This window comes from Rhinichthys klamathensis, unplaced genomic scaffold, assembly GCF_029890125.1.
Source record: "Rhinichthys klamathensis goyatoka isolate OS25496 unplaced genomic scaffold, OSU_Roscu_1.1 h1tg000103l_1, whole genome shotgun sequence".
Classification (NCBI taxonomy): domain Eukaryota; kingdom Metazoa; phylum Chordata; class Actinopteri; order Cypriniformes; family Leuciscidae; genus Rhinichthys; species Rhinichthys klamathensis.
In genome coordinates, this window is record NW_026606642.1 from 2113068 (window position 1) to 2135042 (window position 21975).

Consider the following 21975-nt stretch of genomic DNA (forward strand, 5'->3'; position numbering starts at 1 on the left):
TCCATCAAAAGTGTATTCACTTTAATTGAGCGTGGAGAAGTGCAGCAAAAACAGATTCGACGACGCCGAAACCCCCGCTTCACTGCTGCTCACGCGCCGCTCCTGCTCGACGCTCACACGCTGCTCCTGCTCCCGGTGTGGATGCACTCATTGATTAACATGCACGCCGAAAAAAATACGCGCTGCTCACGGATGCGGTGTGAAACGGCCGTCAGACGTGACTTATTCACGAGACAGCACTAGCCAAAACTTTGTCCGGGCCTTATGTCTGATGTCGGGTTACACAAAGCAAATCGTCTACAAAATTATTTAGTTTTCCTATTTAATGACCGACAATTTAGTTGTAATAATAATTTTGGCATAAGGCTTATTAGCGTTAGGCTATAGCCTGAAAGGTCTGATTTAGCCTACACACTGTTACAACACAACAGTAACACATTTTTTTTTCACAATGACATTTGAGCTCATGATTTTAATGTGTTTGTTGTTTTTTTTGGCAGACTAAAGACTAATTGTCCACCCCCCCCCCCCCCCCTCCTCAGCGCCTGAAAATAGGCCACCTTCCGTCAACACAACGGAACTATTTTCAGGCGCTGAGTCATATCATTACGCCTGCTGCTCTCATGGTACGGCAGTGAAGTTTCTTGATTATTACGCAGGACTGAGAGTTTAGTTCCTAGCCATATCAGCCTAGAAAATCGCAACTTTACATTTTCCGTCGGTCTTAGTGCAAGATGTAACTACAGACGAGTCAAGTTTTAAATAGGAAAAATATCGAAACTCTTTGGTCATTTTTTTTCAGAAATGCTAATGGTCTTGTCCACTTCAATGATGTATGCTAAGCTATGCTAAAAGTGGAACCGCCAGAACCGGAGATCGGCTGAATGGATTCAAAAACGGTAAAACTCAACAGTTTAACTCTGGGGGAGTTGTAAAATGAGCCTATTTCCAAAAAAAGTGGAGTATCCCTTTAAATCCAATTTTTGAAGTCAGATTAGCGCCATCTGTTGAGAGAAATTAAAATAAAACATGTCGTTTCATAGTGTAACCACTAGATGCCTGTATAGCTCTCTATGGAGAGGCTTGTGATATTTATGCAATATTTATGGTCCATTTTTGCCATTGAAAACAATACAATTATTATTTTTTTTAATTTATAAAAATATTTCTTCAGTTATTGCAGTATTTCAGATTAATATAGAGACCTGGCCTTTTAAATCCAATTTTTGAAGTCAGATTAGCGCCATCTGTTGAGAGAAATTAAAATAAAACATGTCGTTTCATAGTGTAACCACTAGATGCCTGTATAGCTCTCTATGGAGAGGCTTGTGAATTCTCTAATAGTTTTTGGACAAAATTACTTACTTTTAAGATGTGGATTTTTTTTATTTTTTTTTTATTCTCAAATAATATTTTTTGCCATGGTTTATATATTTTTTTTTAATAAATTTGATGTGAAGTGTACACGTTTTTGCATTATTACTACAGTCAAACCTGAATACAGAGAAAGGATTTTGTTACAGGTAACATTACAATTCAATAAAAAAAAATAAAAAAATAAACTGTAATGGTTTTTCACAGCTTATTATTATTTATATTATTATTATTATTATTATTATTATTATTTTAAAACATATTAATTTATTATTTTTAAATATTATATTAATTATTATTTTAATAATTTTAATAATTTTAATAATTATTATTATGTTATATATTATATATATATATATATATAAATATATATATTAATTATAATTATGTTATGTTATGTTATGTTTTCCACTAATGATGTTTTTTTCTGCATTGTGGCCGATTTGTAGAGAATTTGTGTTTGTCAATTTCCCATTCATTTCCTATGGTCGGTCAATTCATTGGTGTGTATGTGTATAAAAAGTGTGTTTGTGTGTGTGTGTGGGTGGGTGAGTGTGTCTGTTTTGCACTCTTGGTGTTTTAGAGTGTTACCCCTTCATTGTTGAGCACTTTTTTTCTGCATCATGGCCGATTTGTAGATTGTACACACAAAAATTCTCAGAATTTTTGTGTTTTTGTCAATTTCCCATTCATTTCCTATGGCCGGTCATGTTTGACAGAAGAGCAAAAGTGTGACTCATTTTTTTACGACCACTTAGCCTGCTCGGATCATGACCTCAATTTTTTTGTGTGTTCACATACCCAATGCAATAAAAGTCACCAAGTTTCGTAACATTCCGATAAAGCTGTGATTTTTAAAAATTTAAAACAGAAAAATGTTCGGTCAGAAATGACCGAAGAGCACCTGAGGGTTAAATGCATTTGTAATTGTAACTGTAATTCGTGGTAATTTTGTCAAGTTCACAACATTAGTCACATGTCTGAATATCTAAATAGAATAATATGCTCTTGTATGATTTTATTTAAATCTAATATTACAATGGTTTTGTATTGAATGCAACTCAGTAAGTGCATGCATTTAAAACAGTCAGCAGCTCAGCGTGTGAGTCAGACTGAAAACTGTGGTGGTCTTTCTTCAGATCGGAAAGAAATGTGGTTTGATGTCATGGTCACAAACAGCTTTTGCAAGAGTGTGTGTGTTTGTTACTGGACGTTTATGTTAGAGACGCACTAGAAAGTGTGTGAGGTGTGAATGTTGTATTTTTGTGAGTTAGCGGGAATTGCATGTGGTTGATTTCCTTTTTTTTTTTTTTTGCCCGCCACCACCCCCCCTCTTTGGAGGACAACTTTATTTTTAATAAAACAGAAAAAGAGCATATATACACAATATATTACAATACAGACAATAAATGTGTATACAGTAACTATTCAAGTAACTATTACTATTGCTATTACTATCACAGTAACTGTGAATAGCATAACTATTCACCCCGTTCAGTGTGAGCCTGGGTACATAAGTGAAGGGGGGGGTTATAGCACCATGTTCAAGGTGTAACACGTAACATAGGACAAGTGACAGACAAACAACAACAGAGAACACATCTTGAGCAAATTATTCTTATTCTTATTATTCCTTCCCTTTTTTTTTCAATTCCTGCTAAGTTGAAGTTCACAATCCGTCTTCTACTCTACACAAAACAACTACATAAAAATATATCATTTTGTGATTGAAGTATTGACATTGATATCAGAGGGCATTTGCATCTCTATATGACCTTATACACTGATGCCTCCAAAAAACAATACTCTATTTGAACAGCCTTCAATCTTAAAATCAAATCTAAAAAATGGGTTGATCAAAAGGAAAAAAAAATCTGAACAAATGGTCTAAAAATGGTTTCATCTTCAGTTGCTGTAGAGTTCAGTAGTACATCAACTTAATATAGACGTTTTGTTTTATAGCTCACATACAATAATTTCTAGGTTTGATTTAAATTACTGCAGGTGAAGCTTCACTTCATCTCAGGCCCTGTTTATACCTATTAAGATGCGTTTTGGTCGTTCGGATTACAAGTGGATGACACTAAATACAAGTTTAAAGGGGGTCTAAAACATTTGAGCTTGTCCACTTTCAACCACTTCAAGAGGTAGACGAAAACACATTGCTGTTGGACTGTAAACGCTCATGTAGTTGAATGTGACATAATGTGTAAAACTTATGGGAAGTACGCCAGCCAGTCTGGATTTAAACTTTATCACCATTCCTGATTTCTAAACAATCTCACTGCGTTCGGTGTGACGTCAGCAACACAATGCATTCTGGGCCTTTAGGACACAGACACTATTATAGACTGAGTATTAGGTAGATGTTATAAGTTGTATTTTACAGTTAAAAACACAATGGTAACACTTTCTGTGAAGTCCATGCTTATAATGAATTATAGCTCCATTTATACTTATAAATAAGTATTACTATTCTATAAATATATTTATAAATAGTCATTAAGACCTATACTGCATTATAAGAACAGTAATAGTAACATTTATATTATTTTTAATAATTACTTAGCCATGCATTTGCTTTTCAATGCACATGCTCATAATCCATAATCACATTATTGGTGAACGCTGTGTTATGAACTGTACGCTCCCACGACCTGCGTGGAAAACATATCTCGAATGAAGCACATTTTTCAGTTTGGCAGCTTGGAAACAACACAATAGCGAAAGTGAAAGTAAAACTCAAATAAAATAAACAATTTAACCCAAATGTTTCTTTATAATTTGTATTTATACATTTAGTATTTATGACAGATTTATTACAGATTCATAATTTCCGAACACCATGAATGTGTAAGTGTTCACTAAATAAACAATGTATGGAAACAGGTCTTACCTTTATGACCCCGGTTCTCGCCAATCTCTGGACACAGACTTGTGAGAGACAGATTGGTGTAGATTTTCACCTGTCAATGTATTCTGAGCTGTTTTAGTGACTTTAGTGCGGATAAGGAGTTCGGTGTGGTGTTTGACACTAGGCTAGGCTATACTTGTCACAAGGAGCCCAGGAATCATTCGTGTCTGGACCACAGGAGGACTATGACTTTTGCAATGCTATTTACAACTTGATAGTTCCACAGAACACTATTCAGCATCGTAATTTCCTACATCTACTATAAAATCAGTTGAAGTCAGTCAGATTTACAACGTTGAAAAGCATTGGGTGTATGACGACACCACGCGAACATGGCGCTGTTACCAGGGAGATATACAAGCAGTAGATGGATGAAACGCGTCAAATGACCTTCTTTGTTCATTACTGTATATTACAGTATTAATATCAGGGTTCGAAATTACTTATGACTCTTGGGGGGTCCCCTAAAATGTATGTAATTATAAAATTATAAAAAATTCTGAAGACTATACCTTGCTACACTATGTAGCCTACTGTATGCAAAATTATATGGACCAATGTCAGGGTTTTTCCTGTCTCAAAAATGAGGCAGAGGTGGCAAAATCGTAACATTAGGGGGGTCCGGGGGCATCATCCCCTGTCCATTTTATTAATAGGCTACATTCAATTAAAATAATAAGACAGCCTAGCCTAGTGGCTGCTACCAATCAAATTAAATAATTTACATTGAAAAATTATAACTGTATTAAATGAGATTATGAGATTGTTTTAAATATTTTTTTAATATACAAATAAGGAATGTTGAAAAGAATGATACTTTGAAACTAAACCGCCAGTAGGAGGCGGCAGGCGGCAGGCGGCCGTCTTAATGAGCGAGTCAATGAGTCGTTCATTTAAACGATTCGTTTAAACGGCTGATTTATTCAGAATGAGGCGGTTTAGTAATGGGTAATTGAATCTTTGACTCGAACGATTAGTTCAAATTTAAACGCTGAATTATTCAGTAATGAATCATGGATGAGTGTTGCTCTGAGATGCGATGTGGTTCTGTTGTTTGAAACTATTTTCGCTGCTGAAACAGAACAAAAACAGTCATTGCGTCTAAAAATGTAAGTAACTTAATTGATTTATTTAACTATTTGTTTATTGAATTGTTATGAAATCAATATCTGGGTTTCAATCGTGATGGCATTCAGGAAACCAGCACTCTGGTCGTGTGTAGCCTATATATTGTTTCTTAACTATAAATGAATATGTTATAAATAACTGCGCGAGCCTCAACAGCGCAACTTTGTTACAGTCCGTACATTAGCGGGAGCCACAACAACAACTCAATCGGCTAATAGCTGCCCTGATTGCTGCCTCGGGCTAGGAAATAAATAAATTACTGTTATAAATATAAAACGTCACTAAAGACCTATAATTGTCACAATCATTTTTAATGTTAAAATATATTTGTCGGGGACCCCCCAAAATCCAAAAATAAATTATTATGGGGGGTCCCTAATGACTTATGGAGGGTCCGGGCCCACCAAAGCTGAGACCAAACCTACGCCCATGGACTCGGCTGCTATGAGACTTTTGCGTTGAACAACTGTAAAGCGGTAAGTTAATGTTTTTCCTTACACGTCATCGAGCAACGGTCCGTTGTTCGGAACGGAAGGATGACGGTCTTATCAAGTGGAAATATTCAACATACAACTTTATTTTCCAACTTATGCATCTGCATCTTAAACATAGGTTCATACGCGACCTCATTACCTTCCTCTTCTTCGTGTACTGGAAGTGGAACCGAAAGAAAGCAGATGATGAAAAACTATAAACAAATGAAACTGTAACAGCAGCATTTGACCACTAGAGGGATGAGTAGCCTACGCATAATGTAATTGTATAGGCCTACTACTAAGCGCTACCTAGTGTCCTAACCAGGACTTTTTCTTTTTTTTTTTCAAGATTTGCTCCAATTTACATTATGAAAAATATGAAAACATAATTTGGTTCAAAAAATAAATTGGTTGATTATTCAGAAATTATTCTTTATTGACATTGTTGGATATAAGGCAACTGACAACTGACAGACGTGAAGTTACAAAACCTTTGCAAATTATTTGTTTCAAACCTGAATGTTGATGTTGGTATGCAAAACACAACAAATGGTATACACTAAAAAACGTTGGATTATTTGAGTAACAATTAAATTCATTTTAATAAGACTAAATTAATTTCAATAAAACACAATTCTGTCTTGGTTGTGTTACTAGGCTACTGACACAAGACAACAAATACAATTGTAAAAAAAAAAGCACAAAAAAAAAGCAACAAAAAAAAATAAAGCCCTAAATTAGTAAAACAAAGCAATTGCTTAATAATGTGTTCATGTCAATGTGTACTCTGGGAGTCCGCATAATACACAGTACACATCTCAATTGAAATTATTTAGTTGTTGAAAATAGTCATTCATAAGAAACTATCATAAGGGTCACAGCTGTTGATTCTTCAACTGATCTTCCATTAGTCTCCTCCTCTTGTGGATCTGATGTCATAAACCAGAAGAATGACAGCAGCCACGCCCACCACAGCAGAGAGGACCAATCGGATCACAGCTTCAGTAGATCCACAGCAGTGGACTTCTAAATAACCAATGATAAATAATGATTTTAGTGAACCGACATTAGTCTGTTTCAGGAACTCCAAACTGCACAATCACCGGTAATGTAAATATGGTAAAAACAGCAATATTGAAAGCAAAAATAAAACTATGGGGAATTTATTTGGAGCTTACAAAGTGTGATTCAACAGCAACTTTCAATTTATGAAATAATAATAATAATAATAATAAAATAAACATATGATCAGTGCTGCTGTACCTGCACATGTGTGACAGAGTGTGTTGATGTCCAGATGTGTGGTCTGGTTGCTGATGGGATTGTTCAGCACACAGCTGTAGGTGTTTTTATCCTGATATTCCACCTCCAGAGGTAGAGAGAGACTGATGCTGAGATCACACACACTGATGCTGGACAATACACTCATTCCTGCGTACCAGGAGAGAGTCGCATCACACACGCTCAACACTGATGAACACACCAATGAACAATTTGATGATGATGAAGATGAAGAACAGTGTGAAGAGTCACTGATGATGACAGGAACAGGCAGACGAGCTGAGAAAGATTAGAATAAATCACTATCCCTACTAAAATACATCTACTATTATTTTTTTACTTTCCTTAAAACTAAAATTGTATTATTTACTCATTATTTTTCCTTCCATCTCTTATGCGTTTTCTTCTACCATGTCCCTTTAGGGGCTCCGTACCATCTAGTGGTGATTTCACAAATTATTATCACAATTATTTTTCTAATTTTACATTTGTATGTAATTTAAGAAAACAGAAATAATACTGTAGATAAATTAGTCATTTAAAAAAAAGAGAATTAGTGTAATTTGTCATTAATGACATAATCATTCAAAATGACAGCTGAATTGTTAATTTTACAGAGTTTGAGAACAATTTAAAATGAAAATTACTGATTTTTTTTTGTATTTTCTGTAAAATTAGATTTTATATTTTTTTTCAATGTAACAAATTAAAGAAACTAATATTAAACTCACAATAGACAGTGAGATTGAAAATCTTGCTCAGATTTCTGATAATCTCTAGTAGATAAACTCCAGTGTGTTCAGTTGTGGTGTGTGTGATGGTCAGAGATCCAGTTTGATGATCCAGCTTCAGTCTGTCTCTGAATCTCCCATCAGGATCATCATCATATACAGTCATGCTGTCGTCCAGTACATCGATTTCAGCTATTAAAGTGTTTTCATCTCCAAACCTCCACAGAATCACATCTTCACCCATCATTTCAGTGAGATCAGAGTTTAGAGAGACTGAATCTCCCTCCATCACTGACACTGACTTCACTGCATCTGTACCAGCAAACACTCCTGAAGAACAGAGAGATTTAAACAGTAAAAAACTCATTGCCTTTGTATTTAGAGATTCTGAATCATTTGTTTACTCCACACAAATTACATTTTAGAAGAACTTCTGCCTCAAGACAGTTAACTAGTTGTATCTGCTTTGAATATTTTACAGGGATATTCAGATATGAAGAGTGTGTGTTTCTGATTGAATCTGTGTATAATGTGATGATCTGTGAAGAAAGACCTGCATTTAAACGAGATCTTACAGTAATTTATCTGCTCTTCTTCACAGTTTTTTATCTGGAAATAACAAATGCAAACCCATCATATTACCCTCTATGAAAAGCAAAGCATAAACGAAATCAGTAAAAACAATGATATAAAAACACTTACCAAACCGTTGCCACAAACACAAGCTGAACAAAACACCAACATGAACCATTTTCATTGAGCACTGTAACATTATAATGAAAATCTCTGAAGTGTGATTTTATAAGTGTGTGTGTGTGTGTGTGGACCCTCCCCCATCAGGACCACCTATCAGAGACCACACTATATTACTTTCTTAATATACAGCATTTTATAAGACTCACTTAATATAACATTCTGTAACACAGGCAGTTATTAAAATGATTGTTTGCAGAATTGTATCTTTTATTTCTTATGCAGTCTTTCTTAGAATATAAAGGAAATAAAGACACTCTTTGCCCACAAACAACTGACACACACACACACACACACACACACACACATCAGTGTGCCTAACAATAATACACACAGGTTTTCCACTTATCTGGTCAATCTACCTTTCTTAGCTAAATGAGACCGCAGAGGTTTCACTTTGACACACACACTGAGCCGCTGGTGTCACTTTCACTGAATCGTGTTCATTCTCGGAGAAAACAAAACAAAACATGCGCTGTGGTTTTTCTGTTTAAATAGAATGTAGTTGTTAAATAAAAATTAAAAAAATGTTTTAGAAAATGTTTGGGGTGATTTGTTTACCTTGTAATTAGTTCTAGTCCGACACATTCAAGCTTGTTTGCACATCAGTTGTGACCATGCTTTGTCTTTCTCACTGAAGCTGGATTTACACGCTTTCTATAGCAAATACACTCATGTAAGGAATGCATGAACTGAAAATGTGCATTTTTGGGGTGAATGGGTGTAAATTCATCATCACACAGGATAAAGTTACTCAATTAATTTCTTGCTAATTCATTACAATAGTTTAAGTTTGTGCAGGGCTCATTTTATGGAGTTCCAAACGTAGGTTGGGGGAGGAGCCTAATCATTCAGTCCTGTCAATCATCATTGGAGCTCATATATCAGCAGTCATTGAGAGATCTCAGCTGCAGAACCACAGCACCAGCAGTTTCAGACCAGCAGATTCAAACCAGCAGATTCAAACCAGCAGTTTCAGACCAGCAGATTCAGACCAGCAGATTCAAACCAGCAGTTTCAAACCAGCAGATTCAGACCAGCAGATTCAGACCAGCAGATTCAGACCAGCAGTTTCAGACCAGCAGACACAGGATAGAAGTGAGGGGCGGAGCTTATAGTGTTGCGCTACCTAGGCCTACATGTCATTTTTGTTTGATTAAATATGATCTATTTTCATATGTATTTTCATAGAATTGATAAAATATTTTAATAACAATACTTTTTTTTTTTTTTTTGAGCTGCAGTAACGTTTCTTGAAAAGGTGTTTGGGAGTCCACTTTTACAGCATCGTTTTGATTATAAATGTGCTCTTATATACTATTCTAACTCAAACTTTCTGGGAAAATGTTTTTAGATAAAAACAGAAAGAGTTGCCAGAAGCTTCGTTATGGTGTTGAAGTCATGTGACCGAAGTTCATTTTTAGCCTTTTATTTTTTACTTCTGGCAACTGCATTTGGGCTTTAGTATTCAAAAGATTTGTGTTCATCAGTGGAAATGATCTTGATGGACAAAACGTGTAAGAATCATAAAATCTGCTGATTGGCCTACTAAGTGACATCATACCTGCACCACTCTGTATGGCGGACCATAGAAACAGGCACTATTGAGGGCAACTATTGTTAATACTGGTCTATAGAGTGCAACAGTTCACGTCCCATTTTTCAGCGGCGCTGGTTCCGGAAGTATTTTTTCCATAATTTTTCCCAAAGGGCTTTAAAAAAAAAAAAAGTCCCCTTAAAGTGTTATAATACATTAACCAAACCAACCAGCTAGGTGAATCACAACACTACAAACTTTGATTTGAAGCAACATTGTTTTTATTTTTACACAAAGGTACAGGACTGTGAACTTAACAGCCTCATTAATTGAAAGACTACAATCCCGTGAAGCATTGCAAACAGAATGATCGAATTAAAAATTAGAGAATTATAAAACTACTCATTTAAAAATGTTGATTAAATAAAAACAATATATTTGTTGCATTCATCCCAGTTTTCTCGCTGTTACGTTAAGTGATTCTTGAGCAATCAAGGATATTCTGATTTACAAATATTGATTCCTTCATCCTTTTCTTATTGAACTGACACATTTTCACATTTTGTAAGTGTAAATTGAAACACAACAATCATTTAAATTTAAAAAATGAACTTAAAATTAAAGGGCATCACAAACATGTAAAATTCATTTAGCAGAGATACAGATCTATGGGATTTTTGATTAAAAACATTTTTTTACAGGTTCTAAATAAACTGCAAAGGCTGTTTGAAATAAACAAAAATGGGTTTTGAGTTAGTCCATCTAATTTGACGAATAGCTATAACATGTTCATAATAACAAAAACAAATCAATAACATATATTTGTCTTTAGGAAAACATTTATTTGAATGAAGTAAAACAGAGGAAAAAATGTAAGACTAGGTTGCAGTTAATTTTAACACTTAGATATTGAGACATCTCATAATAACAAAAGAAAGATGAACAGGCCTCATTCAAAAAATAAATGCACAATAGACTTTCTTTCACATTTACAAAAAGAGCAATAGAAATCGATCCAGATTAAAACACTTTGTGTGTTTTCCTCTCATTCTTGACAGTAGGAGCTAAAAAAAGAAAGGAAGCAAAGGTGTGTGTGTGTGTGTTGCTAAAAAAAAAAAAGAAGAAAAAGAAAAATGTGTGTGTTGCTTTCCTTTTACTACTTTCACTTACTAGCCTAGCAAGGCCCTGTCCCAAATAGCACACTCCGAACTTGTGGACTTCCTCAGAGTCCACACTTCGGTGACGTCATGTAGTGCAGACCTATAGGGCCCTTAGCGCGAGTCGGCGAGGGCGCATTGAGAGGTATTTTTGGGACAGACTCGATCGTCACGCCGGAAACAGGAAGACGGTCTGATTGTTGTTATGGACAGGAGCTGCAGGTTCGGGGAAATATGCGGCCTATTGTTGTTGTGTTTACATATGACTCAGTAAAGCCCTGACAATCTGTTCTATTTAAATTTTAATGAATAATAATGCGATCGTATTATTCAGCTCGCTATTATTAACCTATATTTGAGACATCAACCACTGGTCGATGATCATAATGTTTGTATGAACTTGTCATAAAAACCGTAATGATAATTACACTTGAATTTTTTCTTCTCAGCCATGTTAACAATTGTCCGTGAGTGAAATCTCCTCCCATCCGTTGTCTGATTGGCCTTTCGCAAGGATTCCTGGGTAGTTAAAGTGTGTGGAGCCTGCATCTATGCGGGCTTCGCGGAAGATCGCATCAAGGGTACACAGGGGGCGCTGCTGAGCACACTTCAGAGCGTTAAAATGCTAAATGGGACGACCTACGGACTCGTAGACTCGGCGAGCACGTGCAATTTAAGTCCACGAGACCGAAAGTCTGCATGAAGTGCGCCATTTGGGACAAGGCCCAAGTAAGCGATGCGGCACGCGTGAGTATCAGCAACACTTCTTCTTCTGTTTGTGTGTTCTCTGACAGAAGGAGTTTAGCGCCTCCTACAGGACTAGTGCAGTCAGCATGAAGTTCAGTTCTTCTGGAAGGACTTGTGTTTTTACAGACATGTCAGAATCAAACTGTTACTAAGTAAATGTATAAATGAGTGTTTGTAATATATATATATATAATCTTTTTATTTTTATTGATCTGTAACGTGATTTCAATAAACGTGATTTTTTTTTATCATGCCGAAGAAATGACAGAACAGTGTGTTTTTAGATTAATCTGCCTGTGGATTTAAGTTGTTAATCAATGACTGTGATCTAATAAGTATTTTAATAAATCTTTAAAAAAAAAAAATATATATAATAACATATAGCCTATTTAAAAAAAAAAAAACATATTATAACACAGCAAAAACAAGAAGCACAGGCCGTACATGAGTGTGATTCACTGCTCAGACTCGAGCGGCTCAAAGTAAACCTCTACTGACTTCTGTACAGAGATGTGTTGATGAAAATAAACAGCTTCTGCATCATCAGTGTGTCTATTCACACATGTGGTTTGTGTGTGTGTGTGTGTGTGTGTGTGTGTGTGTGTGTGTGTGTGTGTGTGTGTGTGTGTGTGTGTGTGTGTGTGTGTGTGTGTGTGTGTGTGTGTGTGTGTGTGTGTGTGTGTGTGTGTGTGTGTGTGTGTTTGTGTGTGTGAGTGTGATCGACTGAGTGAGGAAAACAAAGTTAGTGTTAGCTAGTAACCATTAGTGACCATCCTAAGACCATCACATATTTTTAATATCAAAATATCAATTATAGGCCTACAATAAAATATTATGGCTGCTCGCAAAACAAGCAAACAAAAGCTTGAAAGTTACTGTGTCCGGTCCGCCATCTACAACAGTGCAATACTAATACAGAGGAATATAACCAAGAGTAGCAGTGTGTGTGAAGTGAGAGAGAGAATGAGGTGTTGAAATATTATTGGTGGAGGAATCAGATGCAGAAACACTCTCTCACAGTTTAAAGGAACACTCCGACTTTTTGGGACTTTAGCCTATTCACCTTATCCCCCAGAGTTAGATAAGTCCATACATACCTTTTTCATCTCCGTGCGTGCTATAAGTCAGTTTGACGCACCCACCGCTAGCCTAGCTTAGCACAAAGACTGGATGTAAATGGTTGCAGCTAGCATACTAATCCAAATAAGTGACAAAATAACGCAAACATTTTCCTATTTACATGTTGTGATTTGTATAGTCACAGAGTGTAAAAATAACAAGGTCATATGAGACACAGACATATTTTAACCGTATAAATACTGGGAACTATATTATCTGAAGGCGAAGCACTGCTACTTGGGCGGAGTGATAACCGCAGCACCTGAGACGCGCCGTGGTGAGGAGCAGAGAGCGCGTCTCAGGTGCTGCGGTTATCACTCCGCCAGCTTATTTGGATTAGTATGCTAGCTGCAACCATTTACATCCAGTCTTTGTGCTAAGCTAGGCTAGCGGTGGGTGCGTCAAACAGACTTATAGCACGCACGGAGATGAAAAAGGTATGTATGGACTTATCTAACTCTGGGGGATAAGGTGAATAGGCTAAAGTCCCAAAAAGTCGGAGTGTTCCTTTAACACTGTCCTTCTAGTTCACTATCTCTCTGTCTCTGAAGTGTTCATATATAGAGCTGTTATCTGAGAATGGTTCACATGTTTATGTTGTTCTGTGTGTGTCGTCTGGCCGGTGTGTTTTAAACATATTCATTTTAACACTTCAGTTCTTGCTTTAATTTAAATATATACTATTTATAGAGATTTAATATAGAGCCAGAAAACATTTTTTTTAATCAGCCAGAGGATTTCCCAGATAAAAGATGCTCAAAATAAATTATTATTGTTTTGTGAGATCTATTTTAAACCACAAGAGAAAAATATGACAGGATTGTCAAGAATTCATGCTTTACCACCCTAAACAATGACAAGAGACTCTTGTCATTGTTTAGGGTGGTAAAGCATGAATTCTTGACAATCCTGTCATATTTTTCTCTTGTGGTTTAAAACAAGAGAAACATATATGAACATATATAGTTTTCTCTTAGTATCCAGTGTATTTTTATTAAGAAACCAGTAAATGCCACAAACATAGGCGATATAAATTTCAGAGCAGCGAGATTCATCAATAATTGATGAATCTCGCTGCTCTGAAATTTATATCGCCTATGTTTGTGGCATTTACTGGTTTCTTAATAAAAATACACTGGATACTAAGAGAAAACTATATATGTTCATATGAGTACAGAAGTAAATTCCAACCCAGTCTCACGGCAATTCGTGATTTGGTCACGTAATTTAATCTATTGATTCGTGACACGGGCACGTTTATTTCGTTATTTTCGTGATATCAGCACGTTTTTTTAAACTAATGTATTTCAATGGGAACATCTTTCGTGATCACAGCACGATTATTTCTGCCTGTCAGGCTGCAGCAGAGAAGCTGTTTAATCAACATTTATTCACGAGATCTTATCATGGTTTATGTATTCCTTTTAATTATATTGTTTCGGTCTTATTGCCAGGGAAGCTGGATTGCTTTGCTGTTTATTGATATTTTTAAAGTATATTTTATCAGTAGGAAATCGCGCTGAAGCAGGCTCATTCCGAACACATCGCGATATTTGGCATTAGTTCACGTGTGCCGGATGTTGGTAAGTAGTCGTAAATACGCTGTCCTAATAATGTTTGATATAGGCTAATGTATTTTCTGTTTGTCGATATTAATCAGATTAGATCACGTTCAGTCACTGCATAATCTCCACGGAGGCTTTGCGTTTCATTGCTTTCTAATTCAAAACAGGGTGAGGGTGATTAAACAGTATAAAAACACTGTCTGTCACGTGATCTTATAGGCCTAGATAGAACTTCAGTCAGTTAATCATATTCATATCAGGTTTAAAGTAGTACAATTAGTACATACTAGTACATATCATTTGTATAAATATAAATATACTTGACTTGATATAATTTGTAGTAGAAGCACAGTAAAAACAACACTTACCATGCGTTTACCATAGTAACATTAGTTTTACTGTGATACAGTACTTATTGTAAATGCACAGTAACCACAACACTTACCATGCTTTTAATATTTAATACTCTAATGTAACATCCTATATTTGTAAGTTAAATCAGTACTTTTTCCTTGAAATAATCCTATATATTATAAATAATGATATTTTCTTTTCTCTTTCTTCAGCTGAAAAGACCAAAAGGGCCTTTCGGACTCAGTCAGCTCATTATTATTTGAGGACAAGTAAACCGAGGAGACGGACAGCTGCAAAGGCAAATATTCGCAATGGTATGTGTTGGTTTTAACCCTAAATCAAACATTTTATAAAAGCATTTGTTGTTTCTTAAACCTTTTCTTACAAAACCCATAGCCCAATCAGTACGAACATATTCTCAAAGTCTTAATAATTCACAAGATTTAACAAGTTGTCAAATTCGTACGATACTCGTACATATTTGTATAGTATACTCGTCCAAAAACCTGCAGCTTTTACTTCTAGTGCTGCTGTCATTGGCCACTTCCTATTCCTGTACATTTATGGCGATATTTGTAATTCAGTTACTTTCTTGGAAAGTAGTCGAATGTCCCACACATTGTCAGAAAGTTTATATTAATTACATTGTATTCATTAAAATTATTACAAATTGGACCCTGTCTGTTCATGTTCCAATGATACATGATTTCCCTTCACACCTCATGACCTTCCTCTGTTTGCAAGAGTGGAAAAGCTAATCTGACTTGTCACATGACATCATATATTCGATTATTTTGTAGTAATCAGATCAGTTACACTGCTGATAACTGTCCCATTTGCATGTAAATCATGTTATTTTTAAAAGGGTTCATATGATTATTGCTTGCTAGTAAAGACATACTTTTATTCATAGAAATGCCCACATATCAGTGAATTTATTACATAAAAATGCTTTTAACATTTAATTATGCAACACTCTTTACAGATATAAATCCTACAGTTATATATAAACTGACTACTTGCATGTAATGTATTAAAATTACCTTCCTTTCTGTTTTGCAGGATTACTTAGTTCTTTTAGATTACTAAAGCTCTACAATATCAAACTCAGCAGCGCTTTTAAGAGCCAACCCTCACAAGAGCTGAAACGGCAGTGAATCATGCCGTGATCAGCCCTTCCCAGGTAAAGTTTCTACAATATTTCAATCAGTATTTACTCATCAAATGTTCTCTCCTGAATCGTATGGTAGATTAACTTATTCTTAATTTATGTTTCAAGAACAATAGTAATTGCACATAGAGTAAGTAGACTTTCTTGTTTTACAGCAGAGAAGGAAGACCTGTCCTTATATCATGACAAGCTAATCGAATAAGTCCTTTGTTTGGGGTGAGAAAGGAACATCTGGTGCCCAAAGAAGACAGAAAGGTGCACAAGTCCATTGGTATGTCTTGTATTGAAACTGCTGTAATATGTAGTACATAATTTGATGTTGACATTTTTACATTGTACAGGTTATCACTTGGTTTTTGACCAAGTGAAGCTTTTGAAACAAGTTGACAGAAGAGTATGTTGTCTTGAAAGAAATCAAGCATCACTTGCAAAGGCTCAAAAGAGACCATGCCTTTCTAAAAGATCTTTTAAAATAGGTTGCTGTTGATATGTGTAAAACTGTTTTTGTTCAGTACTTAGCTTATATTATGTGCTTATATATATATATATATATATTACTGCAATGTGTATATTATATAATGTACTGACTGCTGCTATGTAAATTTAAATAAGGAACAGGCAACTCTGGCCCTCTTGCATTCTCCTTTTTGAGGTGGGGAGTTTATCTCCAACCCTAATTGAGCACACCTGACATTTTTAACCAAAGTCTTCAGGTTTACTTGTAGACAATAGGCAAGTGGGTTAAAGGTTGGAGCTAAGTCTGCAGCACAGTGGACGCTGAGGGCCAGAGTAGCCCATCACTGCTGTAAATAACACAGAATATAAGCTGACCTGACTGTCCATTACACAACTTAATTTGAATTGTTTGTGTTTTTTTGTTTTACTTTCAGAACAGGACTGGAGAACGCCTGACAATGGGATGTTGAGACTTCTTCCTCTGGTTGAGAAAAAGCTCCACCACATCAATGATCACATCTTCTGTTCATCTGTTGTACTGTTGGGTACAGCTGAACAAACTGTTTAGACGAGGAAGAAGAACATGAACACGATAGAGACATGTACAGGGAAGAGCAAGAAACCAGTTTAGCTGTGATAATGAATCATTATTTTCCAACACAATATCAAATCTGTTTTCTGTATCATCGGTGTCTCAATATGATTCTCTGGCACTCATTTTGTGGCTTCAGCAGCTGTGAATGGATTAATATGATGTTAATGTATTTTTGAAGACACATTTTTATTTATCTTGAATCTCATTTGTCTTTATGCTACTTTATCAACTTTATGCTGTGTCCTCCAATAAAGTTTTGGAATAAAGTATCGTGAATATTGTGTATTTAAAGTGGTGTTTGGTACAGTAAATAGAATTTTATTTGAGAAATTTTAATTTCTTATTTCTTTAGTTTAGTTAATTATTTAAAAACAACTACATATAATTAATTACCATGATTCTTTTACTTAGGACATACAAATTTAGATCTTGTTAATGATATTTGGGACAATGCAACAAAAGTTGCACATACTTGCATGTATGCCAGTTTTCAGTGAAATAAAGGGAAGCTATGTGAATAACAAGAGGCTGTAGTGGGCTATCTTGCTATAAACACTTCAAGTATAATTGAAGATGATCCATGCTGATCATTCTAGTACATCTACTGCATTTAAAATGAAAGCGTATACATTACTAATGTCAGGCATATAAGAAACAATCAGAGGGGGAGAAAAGGAAATGTTGGCACTGTTTTTTTGTTGTTTTACTAAATGGTGCATTATCTTTGTGTAATAGTAATAGTGTGTGTAGATCTGTGTAGATTGTCCAGCCCTTCCACCCCCAAGAGACCAGCAATGGCCCCCAGAAGAGCAAAAGAATGCACATTTCAAATGGCTGTAACTCAAAGTCCGGTCAGTGTATCAAAGAGAAAATTGGCAGGACAACTGCTTATGCTATGTTTACTAAATAATGTTGGACACAGTTTTCAGACATATATGTAAATCTGGCAAAAAGGTTATTTTAAAAGTGCTCACAGTAAAATATCAAATTGCAGCCTGTCCCTCATATATGTCATAAAGGTTTGCACAATGAACAAATTTAGATATCCAGTTGCCCATTAAAGATATTATTTATTTAACATTTATTGTTTCATTATGAAACGTTTTAAACTACATTACCCACATTTCTCTGTCATTCTATCAATGGAACAGGAAACATGGTGCTGTAGTTCATTGAAATGTGCAGACATGCTTAGGGTAAGGGTTGTGATCTCGGCAAAGGAGTAATTTCTCACAAAATAGAGGCACTTTATAGTTAACTTAATGTATAACTAACGTAATAATAACACCAAAACATACTTTATAACATGAAGCGCCGTTTTATATGGGTTAAATGATAGTCCAATCACAGCGAGTACTGCGATAAAGTCACAGCCAATAACAACCCAGCTGAACAGATGCGTCACACTTACTTGCCCATTTATGGTAAATGATGAGAGATCTCTTCCGGTTCCGGGATAGATAACTTAAATATTGAATATTTGTGCTTTTAAACATACATTCCTTCTAATTAAATTATAAAACTAATATTTAAAAACAAAATACATCTTTGTGTGGTTACCATCCAAAAACGAGTTCACATGATCAATGACACAAATTTGCTTATTTGATTAAATACTAATGCATAAATACATTTGAAAGAGAAACTTTATTCTAAGCAATGGCCTACAGCAGGGGTAGTATTTCAGTGTTTTAATTAAAGATAATTACATGTACTAAAGTGCTTCTATGGTTTACAGTGTATGTATAGTATATCAAAGGTATATCAATTATATTCAAATAAATTTAACAAAAGTACAATGAATGCACACAATTTTGAAAGCATATTCCAATATTTAATGTCAAACTGTTTAAAGACAAATGTAACAAACTCACAGAATAATGTCCAGTAGTCAAGTGTGTCATTTCTGTAATACTCTTTCAGCACCAAAAAGAAATATTGACTGTTTTCAAAAGGTTTTCCTGAACACTCTCACTATCTTCAATTGTTCGGACAAACACCTGCTATATACACTTGCAGAAATATACATTTGTCTATTGCATCATGTCACTGCATTACTAGAACTAATGGATGGCAATGAATATGTACTTTAGCAAAACACCTGATGAGCACTGACACTTTTTTGATAAAGGCATTAGGCAGACATCAAGTACAATTTATGGAGCTGAAAAGAGAAAACAAAATGCTTTAACAATATGGAAAAAGATAAATAATTATTTTCAATATTGGTTCTGCATATATTAAAGAGATCCTGAGGAGGAGTGGGACTTCACATGCAGACTTTCAGAAACTGTGACAGAGCAAAGGGTGCACCTCGCTGGACACATCCCACACACGCCCAAACAACAACACCCAAAGACAGCGATGAAGTGGACACCAGCAGAAGGACGCAGGAGACCGGGAAGACCAAGGAATGGAGACAGATGTTTCACGAAGACCTGAAGAATGTCAGTGTCCCATGGGAAGATGTGGAGAACTCGACCACGTATCGAATACGTTGGAGGACACTTGTTGCCCAATGTGCCCAGGACTTGATGATGATGTTGTGAGTTTATCCATAACTTTGGGATATTTTCTGTAAAGAGAGTTGCATAATTAAATGGTAAAAGCATTTTTATGTTATAAATTCACTGATATGTGGGCATTCCTATGAATAAAAGTATGTCTTTACTAGCAAGCAATAATCATATGAACCCTTTTAAAAATAACATGATTTACATGCAAATGGGACAGTTATCAGCAGTGTAACTGATCTGATTATGACAAAATAATCGAATATATGATGTCATGTGACAAGTCAAATTAGCTTTTCCACTCTTGCAAACAGAGGAAGGTCATGAGGTGTGAAGAGAAATCATGTATCATTGGAACATGAACAGACAGGGACCAATTTGTAATAATTTTAATGAACACAATGTAATTAATATAAACTTTCTGACAATGTGTGGGACATTCGACTACTTTCCAAGAAAGTAACTGAATTACAAATATCGCCATAAATGTACAGGAATAGGAAGTGGCCAATGACAGCAGCACTAGGAGTAAAAGCTGCAGGTTTTTGTACGAGTATACTATACAAATATGTACGAGTATCGTACGAATTTGACAACTTGTTAAATCTTGTGAATTATTAAGACTTTGAGACTATGTTCGTACTGATTGGGCTATGGGTTTTGTAAGAAAAGGTTTAAGAAACAACAAATGCTTTTATAAAATGTTTGATTTAGGGTTAAAACCAACACATACCATTGCGAATATTTGCCTTTGCAGCTGTCCGTCTCCTCGGTTTACTTGTCCTCAAACAATAATGAGCTGACTGAGTCCGAAAGGCCCTTTTGGTCTTTTCAGCTGAAGAAAGAGAAAAGAAAATATCATTATTTATAATATATAGGATTATTTCAAGGAAAAAGTACTGATTTAACTTACAAATATAGGATGTTACATTAGAGTATTAAATATTAAAAGCATGGTAAGTGTTGTGGTTACTGTGCATTTACAATAAGTACTGTATCACAGTAAAACTAATGTTACTATGGTAAAAGCATGGTAAGTGTTGTTTTTACTGTGCTTCTACTACAAATTATATCAAGTCAAGTCAAGTATATTTATATTTATACAAATGATATGTACTATTATGTACTAATTGTACTACTTTAAACCTGATATTAATATGATTAACTGATTGAAGTTCTAGGCCTAACATCACGTGACAGACAGATACTGTTTAATCACCCTGTTTTGAATTAGAAAGCAATGAAATGCAAAGCCTCCGTGGAGATGATGCAGTGACTGAACGTGATCTAATCTGATTAATATCGACAAACAGAAAATACATTAGCCTATATCATACATTATTAGGACAGCGTATTTACGACTACTTACCAACATCCGGCACACGTGAACTAATGCCAAATATCGCGATGTGTTCGGAATGAGCCTGCTTCAGCGCGATTTCCTACTGATAAAATATACTTTTAAAAATATCAATAAACAGCAAAGCAATCCAGCTTCCCTGGCAATAAGACCGAAACAATAAAATTAAAAGGAATACATAAACCATGATAAGATCTCGTGAATAAATGTTGATTAAACAGCTTCTCTGCTGCAGCCTGACAGGCAGAAATAATCGTGCTGTGATCACGAAAGATGTTCCCATTGAAATACATTAGTTTAAAAAAACGTACTGATATCACGAAAATAACGAAATAAACGTGCCCGTGTCACGAATCAATAGATTAAATTACGTGACCATATCACGAATTGCCGTGAGACTGGGTTGAGATATGGGACGTAGACAGTGTGCGTTATGTTGAAACAGACAGAATGTATCAGAAGAGTTCCAGACTGTAACCAAACAACAAACGTAGACTGTGTATGTTATGGTGAAACAGACAGAATGTATCAAAAGAGTTCCAGACTGTAACCAAACAACAAAAGTGGACGTGTGCGTTATGTTGAAACAGACAGAATGTATCAAAAGAGTTCCAGACTGTAAAAAAAAAAAATTCGAACATGTTTGACTGTATGGTTAGAGGTAATGATGTTGAGGACAACATCTAATTTTGAGGGGAAGTATGTGACAGATGGAAATAATAGGCCGGGAGCCAGGTCCACTCC

At 35.4% G+C, this 21975-nt stretch overlaps 5 protein-coding genes across 7 annotated transcripts in view; 3 read left to right on the plus strand and 2 right to left on the minus strand.

Moving 5' to 3' along the window:
• LOC130086920 (ladderlectin-like) overlaps positions 1–21975 on the plus strand; it is a 175196-nt gene that overhangs the window by 50061 nt on the left and 103160 nt on the right. The gene's annotated exons all lie outside the window — the stretch shown is intronic.
• LOC130086917 (uncharacterized) overlaps positions 1–21975 on the minus strand; it is a 181872-nt gene that overhangs the window by 41979 nt on the left and 117918 nt on the right. The window lies entirely within an intron of this gene.
• LOC130086927 (ladderlectin-like) overlaps positions 1–21975 on the plus strand; it is a 101233-nt gene that overhangs the window by 11432 nt on the left and 67826 nt on the right. The window lies entirely within an intron of this gene.
• LOC130086907 (SLAM family member 5-like) lies at positions 6762–8676 on the minus strand. Its single transcript, XM_056253135.1, has 4 exons — positions 8607–8676; positions 7905–8234; positions 7156–7452; positions 6762–6918 (listed from the first exon to the last, which is right to left on the minus strand). Exons 1-4 carry the CDS (start codon positions 8674–8676, stop codon positions 6800–6802), a joined length of 816 nt encoding a protein of 271 aa, XP_056109110.1. The 3' UTR covers positions 6762–6799.
• The window catches only part of LOC130086912 (SLAM family member 5-like), a 69499-nt gene continuing 61272 nt past the window's right edge, over positions 13749–21975 (plus strand). Inside the window, exon 1 of the mRNA XM_056253142.1 lies at positions 13749–13839. Coding sequence (XP_056109117.1) covers positions 13797–13839 — 43 coding nt within the window. The 5' untranslated portion in view covers positions 13749–13796. The remainder of the gene's footprint in view (positions 13840–21975) is intronic.

Coding starts and splice junctions, on each gene's coding strand:
- LOC130086907 (XM_056253135.1), bottom strand. CDS start 8,676: ATGTTACAGTGCTCAATGAAAATGGTTCATGTTGGTGTTTTGTTCAGC. Junction 8,235..8,606: donor GTGTTTGTGGCAACGGTTTG/GTAAGTGTTTTT, acceptor TCTGTTCTTCAG/GAGTGTTTGCTGGTACAGAT. Junction 7,453..7,904: donor TTTCAATCTCACTGTCTATT/GTGAGTTTAATA, acceptor AATCTTTCTCAG/CTCGTCTGCCTGTTCCTGTC.